Source organism: Nelumbo lutea, chromosome 2 (assembly GCF_056320005.1).
Source record: "Nelumbo lutea isolate HS-2025 chromosome 2, American lotus-T2T, whole genome shotgun sequence".
Classification (NCBI taxonomy): Eukaryota; Viridiplantae; Streptophyta; class Magnoliopsida; order Proteales; family Nelumbonaceae; genus Nelumbo; species Nelumbo lutea.
In genome coordinates, this window is record NC_142685.1 from 4,968,228 (window position 1) to 4,988,263 (window position 20,036).

Genomic DNA, 20,036 nt, shown 5'->3' on the forward strand with positions numbered 1-20,036 from the left:
CTAGGAAGTCTCGGGCTCCTGGTAAGATGCACATTGTCCACGTTACTAAAGTATTTTCTCAATTTTGAAGCTTGGCCTGGTTGGTGCAAGTCCAACAAGTATTTTCAGCTTCAGTTTGCACTGGTAGGGGAGATCTCATCATCCCCACTAATTCAAATAGGCAGCTGGAAATTTTGTAGCAGGAGAGGAAGAAAATTGTGGAAGGAGTGGTAGCTGATTTGAGAATGGATGGTGGGAGGCCAGAAGAAGAAATGGAGAAGGAAGGTGGTTTGTCTATTGAGAAAATTACAGAGAAAAATATTGAGGATGGTAAGAACCTTGGTTTGTTCTTCTTGGGAGATGAGGAATTTGCTAGAAGAGCCATTGAGGAGTTTGAGAGGAGGAAGGAGAGCTTGAGAAAAGTTTATGTGGGGGAAGGAGAAGTCTGGAACGAAGCAGATGATGGGAGAGATGAAGTGTTTGAGGGGGAGGGTTAATGGAGGTTTTGTGAATTTCTTTTTGGCTGTCCCTATTTGTTAGTTGATGAATGCCTGTAGTTGCGAGGGTCAGGGGTGAGGTGGTTGAGGGTGATTTGGGGGGAGGTTTTTTGTAGTCTTGTTTTGATTCTTGTTAGTTCTGAGGTCTTTTTTTTCCCTTCTTGTGGGTGACTGCTTGTCACCTTCCTCTTGTACTCTTATATTCCTTTAATATATATTTTTATTATAGAAAAAACATCAATGGCAATATTAGTCATAACCATTAGAAAAAAGGTAAAGAGGTCTAATAGGGCTCAACATGCAGAAGGGGGAACCTATATCCTTCTTGTAATCGACAGACAGGCAGAAGGACAATTATACAACATCAATGAAGTAACTGCTTCCAGTCAAAAGAAAAAAGATACAGCACTAAGTGAAGTTCCTTTTTTTTTTATCAGTAAATCATTAATATGAGGAAAAGGTGCAAATTATGATTACAGATCCTGAGTAGCCTCAGCTACCCCACTAAACTTGACATGTCAACTTTCAATTTTAGTACTTCACCTTTACAACTGAGCCCAAAAACAATGATCCCTGTTAACCCCTTGTTTTGCTAGCTGGTCTGCAAATCCATTAGCCACTCTTGGGGTCCACTGAATTATTAACTACATATCCTTGGATAGATTTTTAAATTTCATGATTTCATTTCTGAATTGCCAGAGTATTATTTCAACTTGATTTAGCCAGTTTGTCACCACTTTGGAATCACCTTCCACAACAAGCTTTCTCACCCCCAGATCCTTGGCTTTTGTGAAGTTTCATAATTTATAAGGAAAATCTATAGGGTACTGTCACACATCTAATAGATCGTACAACTAACCCCATATAATACTTAATGAAACATCCATTGACAATAAGATGCACAAGATATTGATAAAACAACCAAGAGAAAATAATAAAACATAAGTAGATTTTCCCAATTTCTAAAAGCCATGTGAAGTTTAGTTATTTACCAATACTTCATCTTGGTAGCTTGAGAATGATTTTGCCAAATCTTGTATACTGCTCACTATCGCATTATGTACTTCCCTTCCCCCTGTAAGACAGAGGCTGAAAACAATCACAACAAAAAGAGGTTTAGAGAAAATTCTAGTTGGTCCCAAGTATTGAAGCTTTCTGAATTTATAAAAACAGTGAGAACCACTACCAAAATTTTATTAATACTTCACTAATTTCTAATTGGTCATTCCCTAGTTTATATTGAAATTTGGATTTAGAAAGGTTTTTACAGGACTATGAAGCTTTTGAAGTAATCTTGTCACCTAATCTTCTACCAAATGTCTTTCTTAGCCCATTGATAATAATAAGATCTGTTCTTTGAATCTAATTGTTCTTTTCTGCTTATCCTTCTATGGAGTCCCGGATCCAAATGCATTTATTCCTTTGTTTTTTTCAAGAAATAACTGTATGGCTTTATCCTACTCCACGCACACACAAAATAAATAAATAAATCGAGATTTTTTGCTGGGAGGCCTTTCAAATTAAGATCAACTCAGCATAGACGTTTGAGCATTAGAAATCTTAATCCTTATTACCCCAGCATAATTCAATGGCCAATTGATTAATAAGATTAGTGGTACAAAAGGGCATCTTGGTATAGTGGCAGCCCTATTCCTGCAAAGTTTTTTTTTATCAGATTGAGGATTAGATCTGTACTTACAACTTTTATATATCAAAATGTTAGTCCCTTTTACATCTAAAGTTTTACCAGATGGCCAGGATTTCCAGGTGGAAAGAATGGTAAAATTTTATGGAGTATCATCCCTTTTGCAGTCTTTTTTGGCATTTGGAAAGAGAGGAACAGACATATTTTTTTAGGAAAATTAAGGTCTTCAAGAAAACTGGCAGATGTTCCAAGTCAGTAGAATGGGCTTTGGCATAGTTGTCAAGGTCACACCTAGGCAACTAAGTGGTTTTAGGTGCCTGCATCAATGAATTACCACAAATAATTTGACAAAGGAACATGCCAAAATCGTTAGGTGCTCAAGGAAGGCGTTTAAGCAACTTGAAAAGACCAGGCAAGCACTTTATATAAGTTCATATATATATATATATATATATATATATATATATATGTCTTACAGTATTAAAATAGGAATGGTGCACTGAATCATTTACTATTTTAACACATTATATTAATCATCTTGTCCCTCTTCTTTTGTTAGGGTTCAATCAGGCACATGGAAGCAAAGAAGCCACCAAATTCTCCTTTGATTGAACTGTTTGAAGGACTGAAGTCAGTCTCAGAGAATAGATGGACAGACACTACAGGTATGTTTTGTATATTTATTTATTTTCTTTCTTTACTTCTTTTCTCCTCATCCTCCTTTTCATGGACTAAATCAGTTCTTCTTTTGAATGCTGACCCCTTCCCTCGATGATTTAACATGCAAATCTTTTCTGGGAATCTTTTCACAGAGTCACTCGCTTGAACCAAAGCAATAGGTTTTTGAGGACCCTAGTTGGGTTCAATCAAGACCAAAAAGGACATGGATAGAAGTATTATTAAATGATTTAAGCAATAATAATTTAACAGTGGATATGACCTTAAATAGAACAGATTGACAAAAAGGTCCATGTAACCGACCCCATATACATATAGTTGGGATAAGGCATGGATGAAGAGGATTCATGTAGCCAACCCCATATATGAGGTCCCTAGCAAAATCAAGACCGAAAAGGACATGGGCAGTAGTAAGAAATGATTTAAGCACTAATAATTTAACAGTGGATATGGTTTTAAATAGAACGGATTGGGGAAAAGGATTCATGTAGCCAACCCCATATGTGAGGTCCCTAGCAAATTCACCTATGTCTTTGGAAGTTTTGTCTGCCTGTGCAGCCCTTCCAAGATTGATTAATTTCAGGTCTACTAATCACAGTTAGTTGATCTTGTAGCCTCTACTTCTAAATAGTTATTCACAATATTTTGGGGAAACTAATAGAGAAGTTTAATCCAACTTATATTAAATTTGTTTCTTTATCTTGCTCAAGATTTTAGTTCTTCTGATGCTCATTTGATTGGCTGATACGTGAAAAAGTTTACATGAATCTATCCATCAGAAAAGATTTGCATGTTAAATCACTAAGAGAAGCTTTACAACAATAATGTTTGACCCAGAAGTTTCAAGCAAAATCACTAAGAAAAGGTTTGTAATTGTAAGATTAGATTATTAATGGGGCCATAGACACTGATTGGAGACTGCATTTTTCTGCTCCGTACGGCCATGCCATTTGAATAAGTATTGATAAAGAACATTTAGCTTTTAGGAAGGGAGTTTGATTTATGGTAGAAAATGGAAGAAGAACTAACTTTTGGAGGGACCTCTGTTGTGGAGATCAATCACTCAAATTTGTACCCAACAACCTTTGATTTGGCCAGAAATAAGGAAGCTATGTAAGCAAGAATTTGGTGGAATTTGTTGTCACAAACCGGCAATAATATGGATGATGCTTCTGGCTGCATACCTCTTCAGTGTTCTCACCGACCCATGGTTTCACAAAGCTGAACTTTGATGGGAGTAGTGCAGGGATTGGTGGCATTTTCAGGGATGAAGAGGGCAGCATTATTGGCATATTTTCTGGGCCAATGGGTGAAGAAGACTCTTTAAGGACTGAGGTCTTGGCTATGATGGAAAGAGTGCAAAGAGCAAAGGATATGAATATCAGTAAACTGATCATAGAAAGGGATTCAAAACTGGTGGTGGGGTGGTTGCAAAAGGAAGAAGCTGATCTGTGAGAATTATTGCAATGAAAGGAAGAAATTCAAATGGTTGACAAGAGACATGGAAGTGAGGATTAGTTGGGTGGAAAGAATCATTAATGGTTTTTCTGATGCTTCGGCAAAAAAAGGGGTAGAAAGAAATCAATTGTTCTGGGCTCAGTTGTAAAAATTGTTTTATCTTTGGGGAGAGTTAAGAGTTTTTAGCTCTCCCCCCTTGTAATTCATGTTTTCTGTCTTAATGAAATCTGAAGTTATTGATAGAAAAAAAAAATACTCTTCAGTGTACATATCATCAATTCATCATTATCCTCTAAGCCTTGTCCCAACTATATGGGGCCGGCTTACATAAATCCTGTACCATCATTCCTTTTTGTTCAGTGTCATATCCACTGTTAAATTATGAGCCCTTGAATCAATTCTTACAACTTCAACCCATGCCCTTTTTGGTTTGCCCCTAGCTTTCTAGCCCCTTTCAACTTGTAACAAATCACTTCTTTGACTAAGTTCATTTCTAATCCTAACGCATTCTATTTTTCCCACTCATCCATCTCAACAATTGCATGTCTGCCACACCCTTTTTTGCACGTCTTGTTTATTGACTACCTAACACTCTGTTCCATACAACATTTCTGGCCTTACAACCGTTTTATAAAATTTTCCTTTTGGCCTAATTGGTATTCTCCTCCTATCACATGAGATTCCAGATGCACCCCCTTTCATTTTGCCCATCCTGCTCTATTTATGTATGCCTCCCGGTTCCCTTATATATTTCTCTTTTTCCTTCTAAAATAAGGTTGGTAGTACACTTCCCATTATAGCTTGCTCTTCAATACTCCCTCTCTCATTAAATAATTTGCAGCCAAATCAACAGCTCTAGGAAGTAAGAACTTAATGGAATGAAAGGCTCACGCTAGATGTCAAAAACCCAACCCCTTCAATCTGATAGTGCAATCTCCACACCTTTGTACTGTCCCTCAACCATCCGATCCCCAGTTCCCCTTATGTGAATCCTCTTGTAACCCATAGAGACATATACATGTATAAATGTATAAGGAAAAGAAGGGAAAAAGACAAATAGTGATGGCATCAACCTTTTTGTAAAACCCCTGAACATATCAGGTCAAGGACATCCTGAATGTCCATTCCTTCCCCTATACCAAATTACCAATTAATGAACGAAAATATTTCAAGGTGTGGAAATAGCCTCATTGAAGGGGCATAGTGTTGATGGGTCAGAGTGAGAAAGGGGAGCAATCAAGAAGGATATAGAGGGTTACAATTGGTGAGGTTTACCAGCTGCATAGGTCTCTTCCAGTTGATCAGATTGTCCACCATGAGGTTCAAGTCGAAAAGAAGCTGTGACCTCCTCTTTTTTTTTTCTTTTGAAGATAAAAAGAAAATTTTATTAAAAGAAAAAAGAAGTACAAGTTGTCACCTCTTCTACTGGGAGGAGATGATTTCTCATAGGCCACTTTTTGGCAATTGGAAGAGCAAGATAGGGCCATTCAATATTAAGAAACTCAGAGGTTGAGGAAAGCAACCTTCCCAGTTGATACGAGTTGGAGAAGTAAATAAGGAGTTTCAGGCTCCTTGAGAAGCAGCCTATAAGATAACCAGATGGATGCCCAGGGTTGATTCCTTTTTATGCTGCTCCCTGTGGGGGTTTTTTTTCTTTCCTTTTTGTTTGCTTTTGGGCCTAGGGTCCATTTACTTCTTGTAAATATTCTTTGTTTTTTCAATAAATTTACATTTACCATAAAAAAAAAGTTATGAAGGCTTGCTTGCAATGACAAAATGGAAAAATTCCTTTATGTGTTCTATCATGTGCATGTCAGACAAAAGCATTACAAGATTTCAACAGATCAAATGCCCTATAAAACTAAATCCAGAATATGATGAGAACAAACATGCTAAAGATTAAACAGATACATAACATCTAAATCCAGATCAAACCAACATCTGAGACAGATTCAAATGTAAGTATACAAAACCAGCTTATTGAAGATTTACTTTATGGTGGATACTTTATGAACTATCCATTTCCTTAGGCTCAGTTTGGAAGCAGTACAAATGCAAATATGTACAGCGTAAATACATACAAAATAATACAAAATATAAGGTCTTGCACTCTACATATTTGCATTTGTACTCCTTCCAAACTCAGCCTTATTAAAGGATACATAATTGGAAGTGAAGTGACCTGCCATAGATATAAGAGTGAAGAGACTCACCCAAATATCTCCAAAAGCAAAGAAATTTCTTCCTCGTTTGGTGCTTCAAGAATCTGAGTCATAGAAAAGAGTCAACCTGCGGTTAACCTCCATGATCAGCAAGTACAAATCCAACTAAAAATGCAACTTAATCTTTTTTATAGGAAAATGTTGTATATATTAATTCCATAAATATGGAAGGGGAATGGAAGCCCCCTACATAAAATTTGATAATTTTTTACCTGTAACAGTAAGTTTATTTATTAACGATGAAGAAATCAAGAAGAGTACAACAAAGGAGACACAAGATATTTTTTAATGGATGTCCATGGGAAAACATGAGTAACTCATCTTTTTAGGCTCGCATTCAATCCATTACCCTCAACACTGATATTCCCTATCATAAAATGTCAAAGTTTCCCAACCTCATTGAGAAACGTACACAACCACTGGCCCGGTAAAACAGGTTTCCTATCTTTCATTCTACCTATACCTAATACCTGTCTGCTTTCTGTTGACACACAATCTCCCAACTGATCAAATGATTGCTCTTAGAATTTCCAAGCTCCTTGGAAATATCCCTTTTCTAACCTTTTGCACTCATTAGGGCATGGATGATGGAACAATTAGAAAACTACACATGAAAGTTGAAAAAATAAATATGGAATTCATTAAGGTGATTATACCTCCTAAGGAGATTTAGTTCTTTTTCCAATCAAAATTATTCTAGCAAATCTAATCCAAAAAATGGGCTCCAAAAGGCAGTGATTCTAAGGTTTCCACCAGGAGGAAAGATTAAAGAATTTATATGTTATCCCAAAATACTAAAGCCAAGGCCACTAGCATTAAGACCCTATTGTACCCTCCTCCAATTTGATCCTACCCAATCAATTTTTACTTAGGTTACTGTTCACTACTGAAATCCTTTACAAGATCAGCACAGAGTCTGTCCACACTTAATTGACCTTAATCCTCCAGATATAAAGAACTACAGACTGGGTTCTTATTCTCCCAGATGAAGAAATCACAAAAGAAGACCTTGGTTCTGATTTTGGAACATCCGTTTTGGCTTAATAATTTCCCTTTTGTTTGATTTATGTATTCCTCCTTTTTCTATTCAGTGTCTCCTTTATGTTTTCTTCATCTCCTTTGTAGATTTGTTCTCTAGGGATATCTCATCACTATCAGATGTACTTCTTTCTTTTTTTTATCAGTAAATACAATCCTTTATTTTATTAGAAGTTACTGTGAAAGTACAAAGCAAGTCATCTTTTTTTTGAAGAAGAAGAAGAAAAAGAATAAGATAGAAATTCATTAGAAAAAGAAAATAGAATACAACAGGAAGGCGATAAGACATCACCCGAAGAGTAAATAAACCCAAAGAACCCAACAAAGATCTCAAAAGTCCCAAACTAAAACCCATAAAACCAAAACTGGCGAAACTTAAAGCTTTTCTCAAAACAATCTCAAGCACAAACCAAGAAATCCTCTAAACAGAAACTTAAACCCTCCTTGCTCCACGACCAAAGCCTCAATCTTCCACCGCAAACTCATCCTCCCGGCTTGAAACATCTTTGACCTAACGCTTGCCACCTTCCCAATGAGTTTCATTGTTCATCTTCTCTTTCCTTTTCCTTCTTTCAAACTCCTCAAAGGCCCTTCTAGTGAACTCCTCACCACCCCAGAAAAATAAACCCAGGCTCTTTCCAATTGTGACCTCTCTGCTCACCAAGTTTTGAAGAGTCCCACACCTTGTCTTGTTATCAACGCCATTGTTGTTCTGCATTGTCCCGCTCTTGCCAGAAGCAGAGTCATCAACACTCTCTTTGTCCTTCTGTTGCTCCTTTCCTGAATGAGAGGACACAGATTGGCATTGCGTTATTGTCCCCCTGTTTTCAGAGCCAAATGACCTACTGCCTCTTAATCTTTTCTCTTATAAACCCAAGTTTTTCATGGGACCTGCCCCTGCCAGACCAAGTTTTAGCCGGGAGAATATCTTCATCACATGCACTGCATTAAGATTTTTCAAACTATGAGATTTCTTGTTGATCGCCTCGCTTATTTGGTTCTCTTCCTTTTCATCAAGCTTGCTCCTACAGCCTAGATCGTCACCCAATCTACCTGTCGTCACCTCCTCGGATTTAAAACCATCCTTATCACAGCTCCCCTCCAGACTCCCCATGCCTTCTCCATCACCTGTTTCCTCTTTCCCCTTATTCTCACAATCTTTCTCATGTGCATCACCTACAGAGACACGTCCTTCCCCAATCTACTTCTCCCCCCCCCCCTCCACCACCTTCCAGCCTCTGTAAATCCGCACGGAGATCCACTCCCGACATCAAAACAGCAAGCTTTCCAGAGTCCTGCCTCCTCCCTGCTTACAACATATTACAGCAAAACAGCAAGTCATCTTTAAATGGCCCAGGTTACAACATATTACAGAATTGCCCAAAATAAAGTGGATCTATCAGCTCCCTGCTTTGCTAGAGTATCCGCCATGCTATTTGCTTTCCTTTTGACCCAATCAAAGCTGGAACTGAATTTTCTTGCTAGTGAACCAATTTTCTGAAGATGAGCCTCAACTTTCAAGGTGCTAAGTTGATTTGTTTTGCCCAATTTATGACTAATAGTGAATCCCCTTCAATTTCCATCTCTCTTACTCCCAACTTCTCTGCAAATTTCAAAGATGTACTTCTTTCTTTTACAAATAAATTTTCTTTTTTATTTATTACCAAAAAAAAGCCTCCGGATATAAGCACCATCTATACTATTACCAAAGAAAGTTTGAAGTATCAACGTGTATCATATTCTATCAGGCATACCATATCAGTATTTATTGTAGAACTTTGTTAATAAAATTAAGATCAGAAGAGTACAAACAATCCAAGCATTGCAAGTAGAATCGCAAGGTGCAGCCTCGCACAAATATAAGCATCTTTGCCAATCCATTTGCCGATCTTCTTTCCCATTGGATCCTCGCCACCATATTGGAAGTTAGCCACTTAAATCACTTTATGTCCTCTCTAAAAGTCCAAATTACTGAGTCTGGGTCTTTCAGCCAGCCAACTACCAGCTTAGAATCCCCTTCAAGATCAATCTGTTGAAGCTCCAATCCCTTGCTAAACTTAACCCCTTGCACAACTGCCTAGAACTCTGCTTTAATGGAACCTCTTACTCCTGATGGACCCAAGAATAAAGCAATGATGCTTCCTTCATTGTTTCTGAATACTCCCCCAATGGTTCCGGGTTGCTTTGGCAGCTTCCACAAATTTTAATTTTAAGAAACCCTCTTCTGGAGGTGACCAACTTGGAAATTTAAATGGTTTTAAATGTTAATGCCCATCATCAGTTATCCATCTGTGAGTTATTATCCTGAAAAAATATATATAAAAAAGAGTATTGCACCTTGGAAATTGCATGATATTCAACACTTGCATATCATGTGTATCAATATTTTAAAACCTTGTTAACAAAACAAGTAAAAAGATAATGTTGTTCCAATAATTGAAACATTGATCAAATTCAGGCCTTGGAATTCCTCCAAGATAGAAGATCAAAATTAGATGAGATATTCTGCTTTGCCTAACTGACCACCTCTTTCATTAAAACCCCAGTTGTTTCTCTTGTTCTATATGCAACAGCACAGTACAAAAGGCATGAAGTTCCTTGGGTTGTTCCGCTGCTTGTCAAACCCCTTTAAGAGCCACATGTTAATGAGGGATGAGATGCTACTTGAAATATTCACTGGCATGCCACTATAACGCAGTAGAGAAAGGGTAATGAAACAACAAATAAGCCACCAATTCAGGGGAGGTGCCAGACAACAAAGATATATCATTAACATCTCTCCCCCTGGAAGGAAGTGTCTTTTAGTCAAATTTCAAGATTTGGATTGGCTTTAGAGGCCATTTGTGGAAGAGGAAGTTTTACAAGCTCTGTCCAATATGTAGAGATAAAGACCAAGGACCAGATAATTATGGATACAATTCCAGATTTTACAGAAAATGCTCACATATAGACCTACAGGGTTTCATGACATTTAAGTTATGTTTGGTTTGATAGAAAATAAGAGAGAAATAGAAAGTTGGGTCCTTCTGAACTTTCTGCCAATTCCTGTTTTTCTTTTATTTTCTATCAAACCAAACACAGCCTTATGGAAGAGCTTCAAACTCCAGCATGCTGCATCTAAGTTTTAACATTTACAGGGTACAAGTCAAAGCACATCCAATGATAGACTGCTGAAGTTCATCCATCAAATAAAATAGATCGTTTAAATTCATCTAACTCACCATGGACAATGTTATGCCTTCCAGAGCTTGACTATGAAGGAAGACATCACGAAAATTCATTGGCTCACCACCCAATTCAGAGTCATAAAACAGAACCTATGACAATGAATGAAGTACATAGGATCAGCAGCCTAAACAAAGGGATGAAGAAAATTCATAATTTTTTTAAAATTTCATACTCTTCCAAATGAACAAGCAATAAGCATAATACAACGCCATGCACAAATTACTCCAAAAAGAGATTGCATTACTATTGTAAGACGTCCATGACAGGCAAAGCAAACCTCGTTATCCAACAAGGATAATATTCTTTGATTCCACTTGAGTGTTGGAATCAAGCTCTATTTTACTGGACTATGTCCACTAAAATCTGATTTAACTATCCACAAGGCAGAGACCACGTTATGGACCCAAGAAAAAAAGTCAGGAATTAGAGATAAGTCATTGACCAATGCATTTAAGAATGCATACAAGAATGTAAAAACTTAGAAGCTTCTTACAAGACTGAAACTTTATTATGTGGTTTTCATACATTTTGTGTCATCAAAATGAAACATGAGATAACAAATAAGTGTTCATAAAACTGAGTAACAACTACAAGGTCTCCAATTCTATATCTCTCCTTTTAAACTCATTGTAGTCAAGTGCTTTTCTTGGATCAGTAACATCATAATTTTGTTTAAATCAGAAATTATAAAGGTGTACAAGGAATTACAGAAAAAGAGAGCTATCACCCATTCCGCCGACTGAGAAAAGAGAGCAAATAGCCCCACTGCTGCTCTTCCCCACATACACCGATCTCAGATAATCAACAGAAAGAAAAACATTAGATCAGGGTGAGTTCCTCAAAAGAAAGGCCATCTACTGATTCCTCCATCAGTCCAGCTAGAGCATTTGCATGTGCATTTGTTGATATAGGAAGTAGGAACCCAGTAGAAACTAGCAATTGAACTATAAGAAAAGGCTCTAGCCTCCCTGATCTGGTACAAGTTAGATCAGTTTGTTTACACCCGTGAGCAGCATGTCAAAACTGACAATTAATAACAAGATGAACTGTACAGAAGTAGATAATGCAACCCTCAGTCAGTCACAGTTTTCAAAGAGCCAAGGCAAGGCTGGGTGACAGGGGGGCACCTTGTTGCCTAGTCAACCAGGCAATGGATTTTTTTCAAATAAAAAGCATGAACCTTAGGGTAGTTCCCTAGGTTCCATAACAACTAGCGACCATCTTTCATTAATAATTATCTATAATCTTCACAAAAAAATATAAATTCATATTAAAATCTAGAAAATTAACATATTCATGATAAAAAAGAAGAAAGAAAAGTGAAGTCAGAAAACATAGGGGCTGAGTTTTGTCCTAGGAAAAGACGAAAAGAAAAGGTGGAAGAAGAAGAAGAATGTGATGATTGGTCAAAATTTTAAGTCGTTCCTTCCTTAACAAATAAGAACATGTGTGTTGATTGAACCCTAACAAATAAGAAATAATAAAAAGAAGCCAGTATATAAAAGCACAAAATAAATATATAGTTTAATAGTCTATTTTATTATTATAATCTCAAAAAATTAAGAATATAAAAGTATTTTATAGTGCCATCTGCCATGTACAAATTAGCTTGGCAATTAAGCGAGGTGACCCTTCATAGCACGTCACGGCACCTTGTCGCCTAGGCACGTCTTGACAACCATGGCCAGTCAATAGAACAACCCCTCTCCAACACCCATCAATGATAAACATCAACTCCCCCTACTGCCTCAATGCAACAGGACCACTGAAAGATGCTTCCCTACAACCCCCTTCCTAGCCAATGTATCTGCCACGGGGTTATAAACCTTGGAGCCCACCAGAAAGAGAAGTTCATTCTAGAGGCCAAAAATATAGTCTCTGTAATATGATGTTTAAGAACCAAAGGTCAAATCTTCCCCTTCATCCATCTTATGGCCACTTTGGAATTTCCTTCACTTCCAAAGACAGCTTTCTTATGATATTGCAAATTTAAACCCAAGAATAAGGATAGTATCTCAACTTTACTGAGGTTCCCATGCCTTTGGACCGTCAATATGCCAAGATAGTAGTCCTTTTATAGCTGTTAAGGTCTCCTCGAACACCAATGGCACAGATTGCCAAGACTGCATCCTTCAAAATTTAGCTTCAAGACACAAAACTAGGGTCGCTGCCACTACTGTACAAACCTCACCCTATGGGATGAGGATGAAACAACAGTGCTTCAATTATTCATGGCACGTTCCCAATGAACTAGTCTTATAGTGGCTAAATCAATCAACACCTCTTGGGGCTGTTCCTTGTCTATGAAAAATCCATATTTTCTTTCTTTTCAAACTGCCCACAACAGAGCAACCATCAAATACCCCCACAATATCCTCCCCCTTCTTTTACTAGAGAAAAACATCTTGTTTGAAAAGGCTATCTACATCTGTAAGCTGCAACCACCTAGAACCAAACAAGGAAAACAAATGCAACCGAATGTTGATGACTCAAGGACCAGAAATTAGCAGGTGACAAATAGAATCGTTACTTATTTCATAATGTAGCACATGTGGGGTGAAAGATATCAAGGTCTCCCCCTTTGAAGAACATCACAGGTATTGACTTCCAGTATCATCTCCCAAGAAAAAAGCCCTTCTTCTGACAAGGTATAGGCTTCATTGACAAATTATTCTGTATATTTGTACATAGTTTCTATTTCAGCTGATAAAGACAACTAAGGAATAGATGGAATATACAAATCAAAACAGAATATTAACATGTTCAAAGTTTTTACATCAGGAAAGTATAAATTAAGCCAGTAAAAAACGCTTTGACTTTGTAGTAGCAGTTCAAAAGGCAAAGTCAAAAATAAATAAATAAATAGCAAAATGTGTTTGCTCACCATGGGGGGGTTTTTTGGAGAGCTGGATTCATCAGAAGCAAGATGCTGATCAAGAACCTTTTCTTTGTCATTAATAGAATTTCCAGATAATTTTTCGATTTCTTTAAGTGCAAACAACCACCTTCTCAATAATTGAATTCTTTCTAGCCCCCTACAAGAAATAGAAACCTCTTCCAATCTTTTCACAGTATGTTTAAAGCTTTTGAAATTCCTGGACCCCTGAAAAATTTGCAAGACATATTACAAAGGTAAGATATTGAAGAAACTAACCAAGTATAAGTTAAAAAACACTAGTCATAACATGGTTCACAACATCAGAAAGAATATGTCTGTAACAATAAAATGGGTGGGGAGATTAGCAAAATCTTTGGCTGGTGGCTTAGTTAAGCAAGGGGCAAATAGGGAAGTAATGATTTAGGCTCAGCTGTAATGTTTGTTCTTTTTTTATAGTCTCTTTGTAATCTGTTGGGAGAGGCTGCAGCTCGCACATCTTCAAGGGCTGTTGTATCAGTTTAAAGTTCTGAATTAATAAATTATCTTTTTACTCATCAAAAAAATATCAGCAAGATTGGTGAAATTTCCCTGGAACATCCTCACTTTGCTAGGGGGAGATATGAATGCCAAGAATCTTTTTTTCCTAATATCTCCAATATCAGCAATATTTCAAATTTCATTGATAGACTATATATTTGAGGTTTAAATATTTGAATATTATAAGAAATTTTTCAATATTTCTTTGAAATCATCATAATTTTTTAAAAACCTTTAACTAAAAGAATAATTTGGCTTACTATTTTGATATGATTCATTTGCCAAGTCACTACAATTCAAAAGAAAAAGGAAAAATGATACAAAACAACAAAAGATTATCTCAATCTAATGAAAAAGTATGGTAACAAAAAAAGAACAAATTCTGGCAAGTAAATGACATACATAATGAAGAAAAGATGGTTAAAAGACTAAAAGAGAGACAAAGAGAAACATACCTATTTAAGTCACTTAATCTTCTCTTACTTAATTTATCCATTTTTTCTATGCTTTTTTTAGCCTTAAATGTGCAATTATGCTTCTTCTAGTGATTACTTGAAGGCTTATAACTTATTTCATGTTTAAAAAAAATTCCTGATTTCATTAGATTTTCCAAATATCTTAGCAAAATCAGCAAAATATCCCCAAAATTTCCCAATCTCTGCATGGCAATACCCATGATATCGAAACTGAGAACCGTCATCAATAGAACAAAGCAAAAATACAAAAGACTGATTAAGAAAGGAACAATTTATTTAAATTTTAGATAGTAGCAAAGCTGATAAATATTACATAGATTTGAAAATACAAGCAAAATTATATCAAAAGAAAAGAAAAGATAGACAGACGGACAGACAGAGGAGGAGGAGGATGCATAAAAAGCATAGTCCAATAGAATCAACCAAAGAACAGAACTGAAGGGTAAAAATACAAAGAGGATAGTACCACACTATCTCTCCTAAGAATCCCACCCTTTGCAAAAGATTCTGCCCATTCAGCCACATGGGTGCAAGACATTAACACAATGTACAAGTCATGAATTTCTTTAGTGAATGAGAAAATCTCCAATTAACCTTCTTGTTTCTTAATAGCAAACTGATGCAACAACATAGACCAGACAAAGAGAGACTAGAACACCTTCCAACAATGAGCTTGTTTGAAGTTTCTGAAATCCCTCCACTAGAACAGTCTAACTGGTTCTTGGACCAGCTTGCTCAATCAGGTTACAGTTTAAAGAGACCATCATGGTGGCTTACTTAAATAAAAGCTCAAATCAGTTTCATTAACAAGAAAAAAGCACATTTAGTGCTTGAGGGAGGATATCAGTGGCCATAGAACTTTAAACAAATAAAAACAATTTTAAGAGAAAGTTTTCAATATGAATCCATTCTTAATACATCACTAAGAGCAAGTTAGCCTATATGATAAACAAAATTCATATTACTTTGCATGCTACTTGCCACAGTGGTTCAAGTAAGGAAACAACATAACAAGCCACAGAACACTTCTAAATCCGCATGCTCACAAATTTAACTAATATAATTAAAAACTTGCTAAATTTAAACAAAATTAATGACTAAATTGTATCTGCATATCATCTCAATTACTCAAGTGGATGAAGAAAGAGTTCCTGTATATGATGCCACAAGACACCCTTTTAGAAGGTAGCACAGAAATAGATCTATGGTGCTGAGGATTCACTATAATTAGAAAATGTGAAATGTCCAATAAAGAAGATCAAATTTTTTTCATAAGAGAGGACATACTTTAACCAGGTGGCAGATGGCATCATAGGTTTGGAGTTGTTTCTTCTCCCTCTACAGGAAGGATTGATTTAACTATACCAAGTTAAACAAAAAATGGCAAATATACCAGTCCAATTGAGGATTCTTTGTAAATTATGGGAAATTCTATCATATGAGAGAGAGAGAGAGAGAGAGAGAGGATTGCATTTTGTGGTTTTTCTCTGACATGCAAGACATAAGTGGGGAATATTTTTGTGAAAGAATTATTAGACAACTGCATATAATGCTGAAGCAGTACATGCAATAAATATACAGGGGAAGCATAGAAAACATGCATAAATCTTTTGTAATAAATCAATGAAAAGCTTCATTAAATGAAAATGATTATAATAGTGTATAGGGTGATGAACTAGCACCTATACATCAAAATAAGCTAGAAAAAAGAAAATTGACATAACTAAATATTTAAACTTGCTCCATCAAAATACAATTCTATAGTTCCCAAAAAAACCCATCCCAAAAGAAGCCCTCTCCATATAAGTTCTCTCCACCCCTGAAAAATTTGGTAACATCAAAACCAATCTATAATCATGTTTCAATATCTGCACACCACTCGTCATTATTCCTTTTATTTATTTACTTATTTATTTATTGATTGATAGATTGATTGATTCATTGATTGAAGAAGAAGAAGTATTGAATTGAATTATGATGAAAACCAATAACATCAGCCCATGTACAATGAGAGCTTGTACATTGGGGATATACAAAAAGACTCAACGAAAAAAGGTCCAGATTGCAAAAAGATAAAAGCTGGACACCATTGGAAGCCCTTTGTACACTTAACCAGAACTCAAAAAGCCTATAACCTTGTTTCTAACTGAAGCTAGATCAGAACAGTTGTTATCAAAGAGTCTTTCTATATCTTTTTAATTCAAATCCCCCAACATATTGCAAATGGAACACAAATCCCTCCGTTTCTTAATCACATTAGGTATGATCACTTTCCTAATAATAAAATTAGATTCTAAGAAAACCTTTGGATTGAAAATTTTCGATTAAAGGACTATACCCTTCTATTTTCTCGCTCTCTACCCTTAAAGGTAAGTCAATATCTGAGTTTGTTGTCCCATCTAATTCTTTTATTCTGGATTTGACTGGAATTTGGACCACAAAAAGAATCTTTGAGATTGTAAAATCACATCCATGTCTGATCTTGTGCAAATCCTTGCAGGGGTGTTTCTTGATCCTAGTTGGTATGCTTTTTCATCCATTTATAAATATCCTTTTAATTTAGCTTATGGTCACAGATATCATTATCATAAACTGGATTGGTATGGTTCAGACTAGATAGATATGGGTATGTTTAAGCACCTAGTCTATCATAAACAAAATTCGAAGAGAATCAAATCAGCCAATTTGAATTTGTTTAGATCCTTGATGTTTCACACATGGATGAATAAACAGGTAGGCAGTAAAAAAGTAAGGTGTAAAGCCGAATCAATAAAATCATGAACAGGATGATAGTTTCAGAGTTTTTTTTTTTGGTGATGATAGTTTCAGAATTAACATTCCAATAATACTCAAGTCTGCAAGTTCAAGTTAAAACCTAAATAATAATCTTAACCCATGGGCTTAGATAAGTTATAATGGAATATCGCCAAGTGGATATTATCTTCGTGTTTGCTTGGCATCCTTTTCCCTCATCACTCAACTAATTGTCCTTACATACAAAATTACCATTTCACATCCGTCTCACTTAACTACAGGTTCTAGTTAACACTTTGGCATCACTATGCTAAAAGGTAACCACAGTTAGGCAGAATAGCAGTGGAGATTAGTACAGTAAAACATAAAATATACCTGTTGTCAATCAACCTTAATGGATGTACTAAATGAACTATAACAAACAATTGATCCACCAAACTTGTGACAGAGAGATTTTCAAGAAATCCCAAGCTATACTATGAATGGATTTGTTAAATAATTTAAGGGTATTCACAACATCTGTCATGATGAAAGACGCATAACAAGACAAAGACTCAAAACCCACTCCAACTTTCAGCTTATGCCAATCCAAGAGGATCAATTCATTGCAACATCTCTGGGCTTGTATTAGAAGCTAAATATAACCTATGTCATGCCAAATATTGACCAGGAATATTTCAAGGTTCTGTCAATAAAAAGAATAGCTTCAGTATTTCAAGATCTGGAATTCATATGAAGGTGTCATCAAGTGACTACAAACATAGAATGCAGTATAATGCAAGAATAAGGTGGAGGAGTGGTAGAGTCCTAGTTTTCATGAGGAAACACAAGAGAGAAAGAGAGAGAGAGAGAGAGAGAGAGAGAGAGACTGATGTGGAAACCTTCAACTGATATGGAAGGAAGATAACTAGTTCTCTGCTTTGGAGATGCCTATCTTCATTCAATTTCCTTCAGTTCCCCATAGTGAAATAAAGTCTCATTTTCGCAAAATAAGTGGGGAGGTCTTATTCAGTTTCCCTATTGGACTGGAAAACAAACTGACAGAGGAGAGTTTGCACAAGTTGGAGGATAAATTGGCTTAGATGGAAATGTGATTCCCCACGTGAGATTTTTCTTAACTTGTTTCTAAAAAAAATCCAAACAAGTAGGAGACTTTGAGGGGATAGGGAAAGGCAAGGAGACCCTCTGATGTGGAAGTTGTCCTAAAGTGTGTGTGTGTGGGGAGAGAGAGAGAGAGAGAGAGAGAGAGAGAAAGAGAGAGAGGTAGGTGGCCTTTAATTGATTGATTTATGGTTATTATTAACACGGTTCATCACCTAAATGGTAAGGATCATTTTTCTTTTGGTGCTTGCAGCAGTGATCTTTAATCAGATATGACAAAGATATTGATAGTATCACTTAAATGCTTTGAAAATGTAAAAAATGGAAGTAATTAATGGACTTCAGATAAATAATTTGAGAATACGGATCAAAATTAATGGACTTTACATAAATAACATAAGAATACAGGTATCAATGTGTTTAGACCATAAATTAAGAAAGCGAAAGGAATTTCAAAAGAAACGTGGGAAAATTTATCATGAACCAATACTGTGATAGGACGAGAAGTAACAAAAGATATCAAATACGAAAACCTAACAGCAAGAAATTGAATAACCGAAGCTGAAAACGGCGCGCGCATTTCATCAAATTACCAAAACAAATTTGGATATATAAAATTGAATAAAAAAATATCATAACATTGTGGCAAAATTGTTAATTTCACCAGCAACTGACGGCTTAAAACTTAAGAGTACAAGTGAGCTCAAATTGGTCTAACAAAAGAGATTAAGTAAAAGCATAAACAGAAAATAAAACAAGAAGCAGAGAATAGGGAACTTAGCGATAGGGAGATTAGAAGATTACAATGCGATCCTGCAAAAGCTTGGCACCCTCAGCAACAGCTTGACCGGCATGTTGGACGACGGAATCGGCGTAGCTCCTGACGGTACGTGTAAGGTTGTTCTTGCCGCCGACCTCGACAGCTTTGCTCACTGCGGATCTCAACCACGACATAGTAGCCTCTGAGTGTTATGGGAAAAATTAGGGTTTGTCTATGGAACGATTAAATTGCAGAGGGGTGATTAGGTAACACGGAGAGCTCGAGAGGAAAGAAATAGTCTGTTGGTGTAGATTGATGGCAGTGATGGATTTCTAACTGTCAAATGAGAACAAGCAAGGGAGAAGTGTGGGGTCGGTGTGATGGGAGAAGAGGTGAGTTTGCATTGCATCTGCCATCTAGAAATCCAGATGGCATTGGCGTGTGGGTTGGGGCCTTGGGGGGGAGAGGGAGAGAGAGAGAGAGAAAGAGTCAGCGTCTTCGCTTCCCCGATATATTTTCAACGTATTGGGCTTTGGGAGTTAGTGCCTTGGCCTTGTATTTCGATTCGAGTAATTCACTGGCTAGCTAATTATAAACAAACACTTCGCGCAAACTTCTACTGTACTTAACATCGACAATTCGACTTCGGATTTGCTACTAACACCCAATCAAAAGTAAACACGTCACTAACGAAATAAATACGTCGCTCATCATTCTAAAATCTAAAGAAATAAAGAAATAAAATCCAAAAGGAGCTCCAATTTCTTGTTGACTTTTATTCCATT

The 20,036-nt window shown here is 36.4% G+C and overlaps 1 protein-coding gene across 2 annotated transcripts in view; it reads right to left on the reverse strand.

Annotated features, from left to right (window-relative positions):
* The window catches only part of LOC148868219 (uncharacterized), a 59,315-nt gene extending 39,497 nt beyond the window's left edge, over window positions 1-19,818 (reverse strand). The window contains exons 1-5 of one of the 2 annotated variants that reach the window (XM_088969864.1): window positions 19,296-19,818; window positions 13,630-13,848; window positions 10,739-10,834; window positions 6,471-6,523; window positions 1,469-1,565 (exon numbers count right to left, since the gene is read on the reverse strand). In XM_088969864.1, the coding sequence (XP_088825990.1) occupies window positions 1,469-1,565; window positions 6,471-6,523; window positions 10,739-10,834; window positions 13,630-13,848; window positions 19,296-19,445 (615 nt within the window). In that variant the 5' untranslated portion in view covers window positions 19,446-19,818. Of the gene's footprint in view, window positions 1-1,468; window positions 1,566-6,470; window positions 6,547-10,738; window positions 10,835-13,629; window positions 13,849-19,295 lie in introns of both variants that reach the window. The other variant, XM_088969865.1, reaches the window with a different exon arrangement.
* Between the last annotated feature and the right edge of the window lie 218 nt (window positions 19,819-20,036).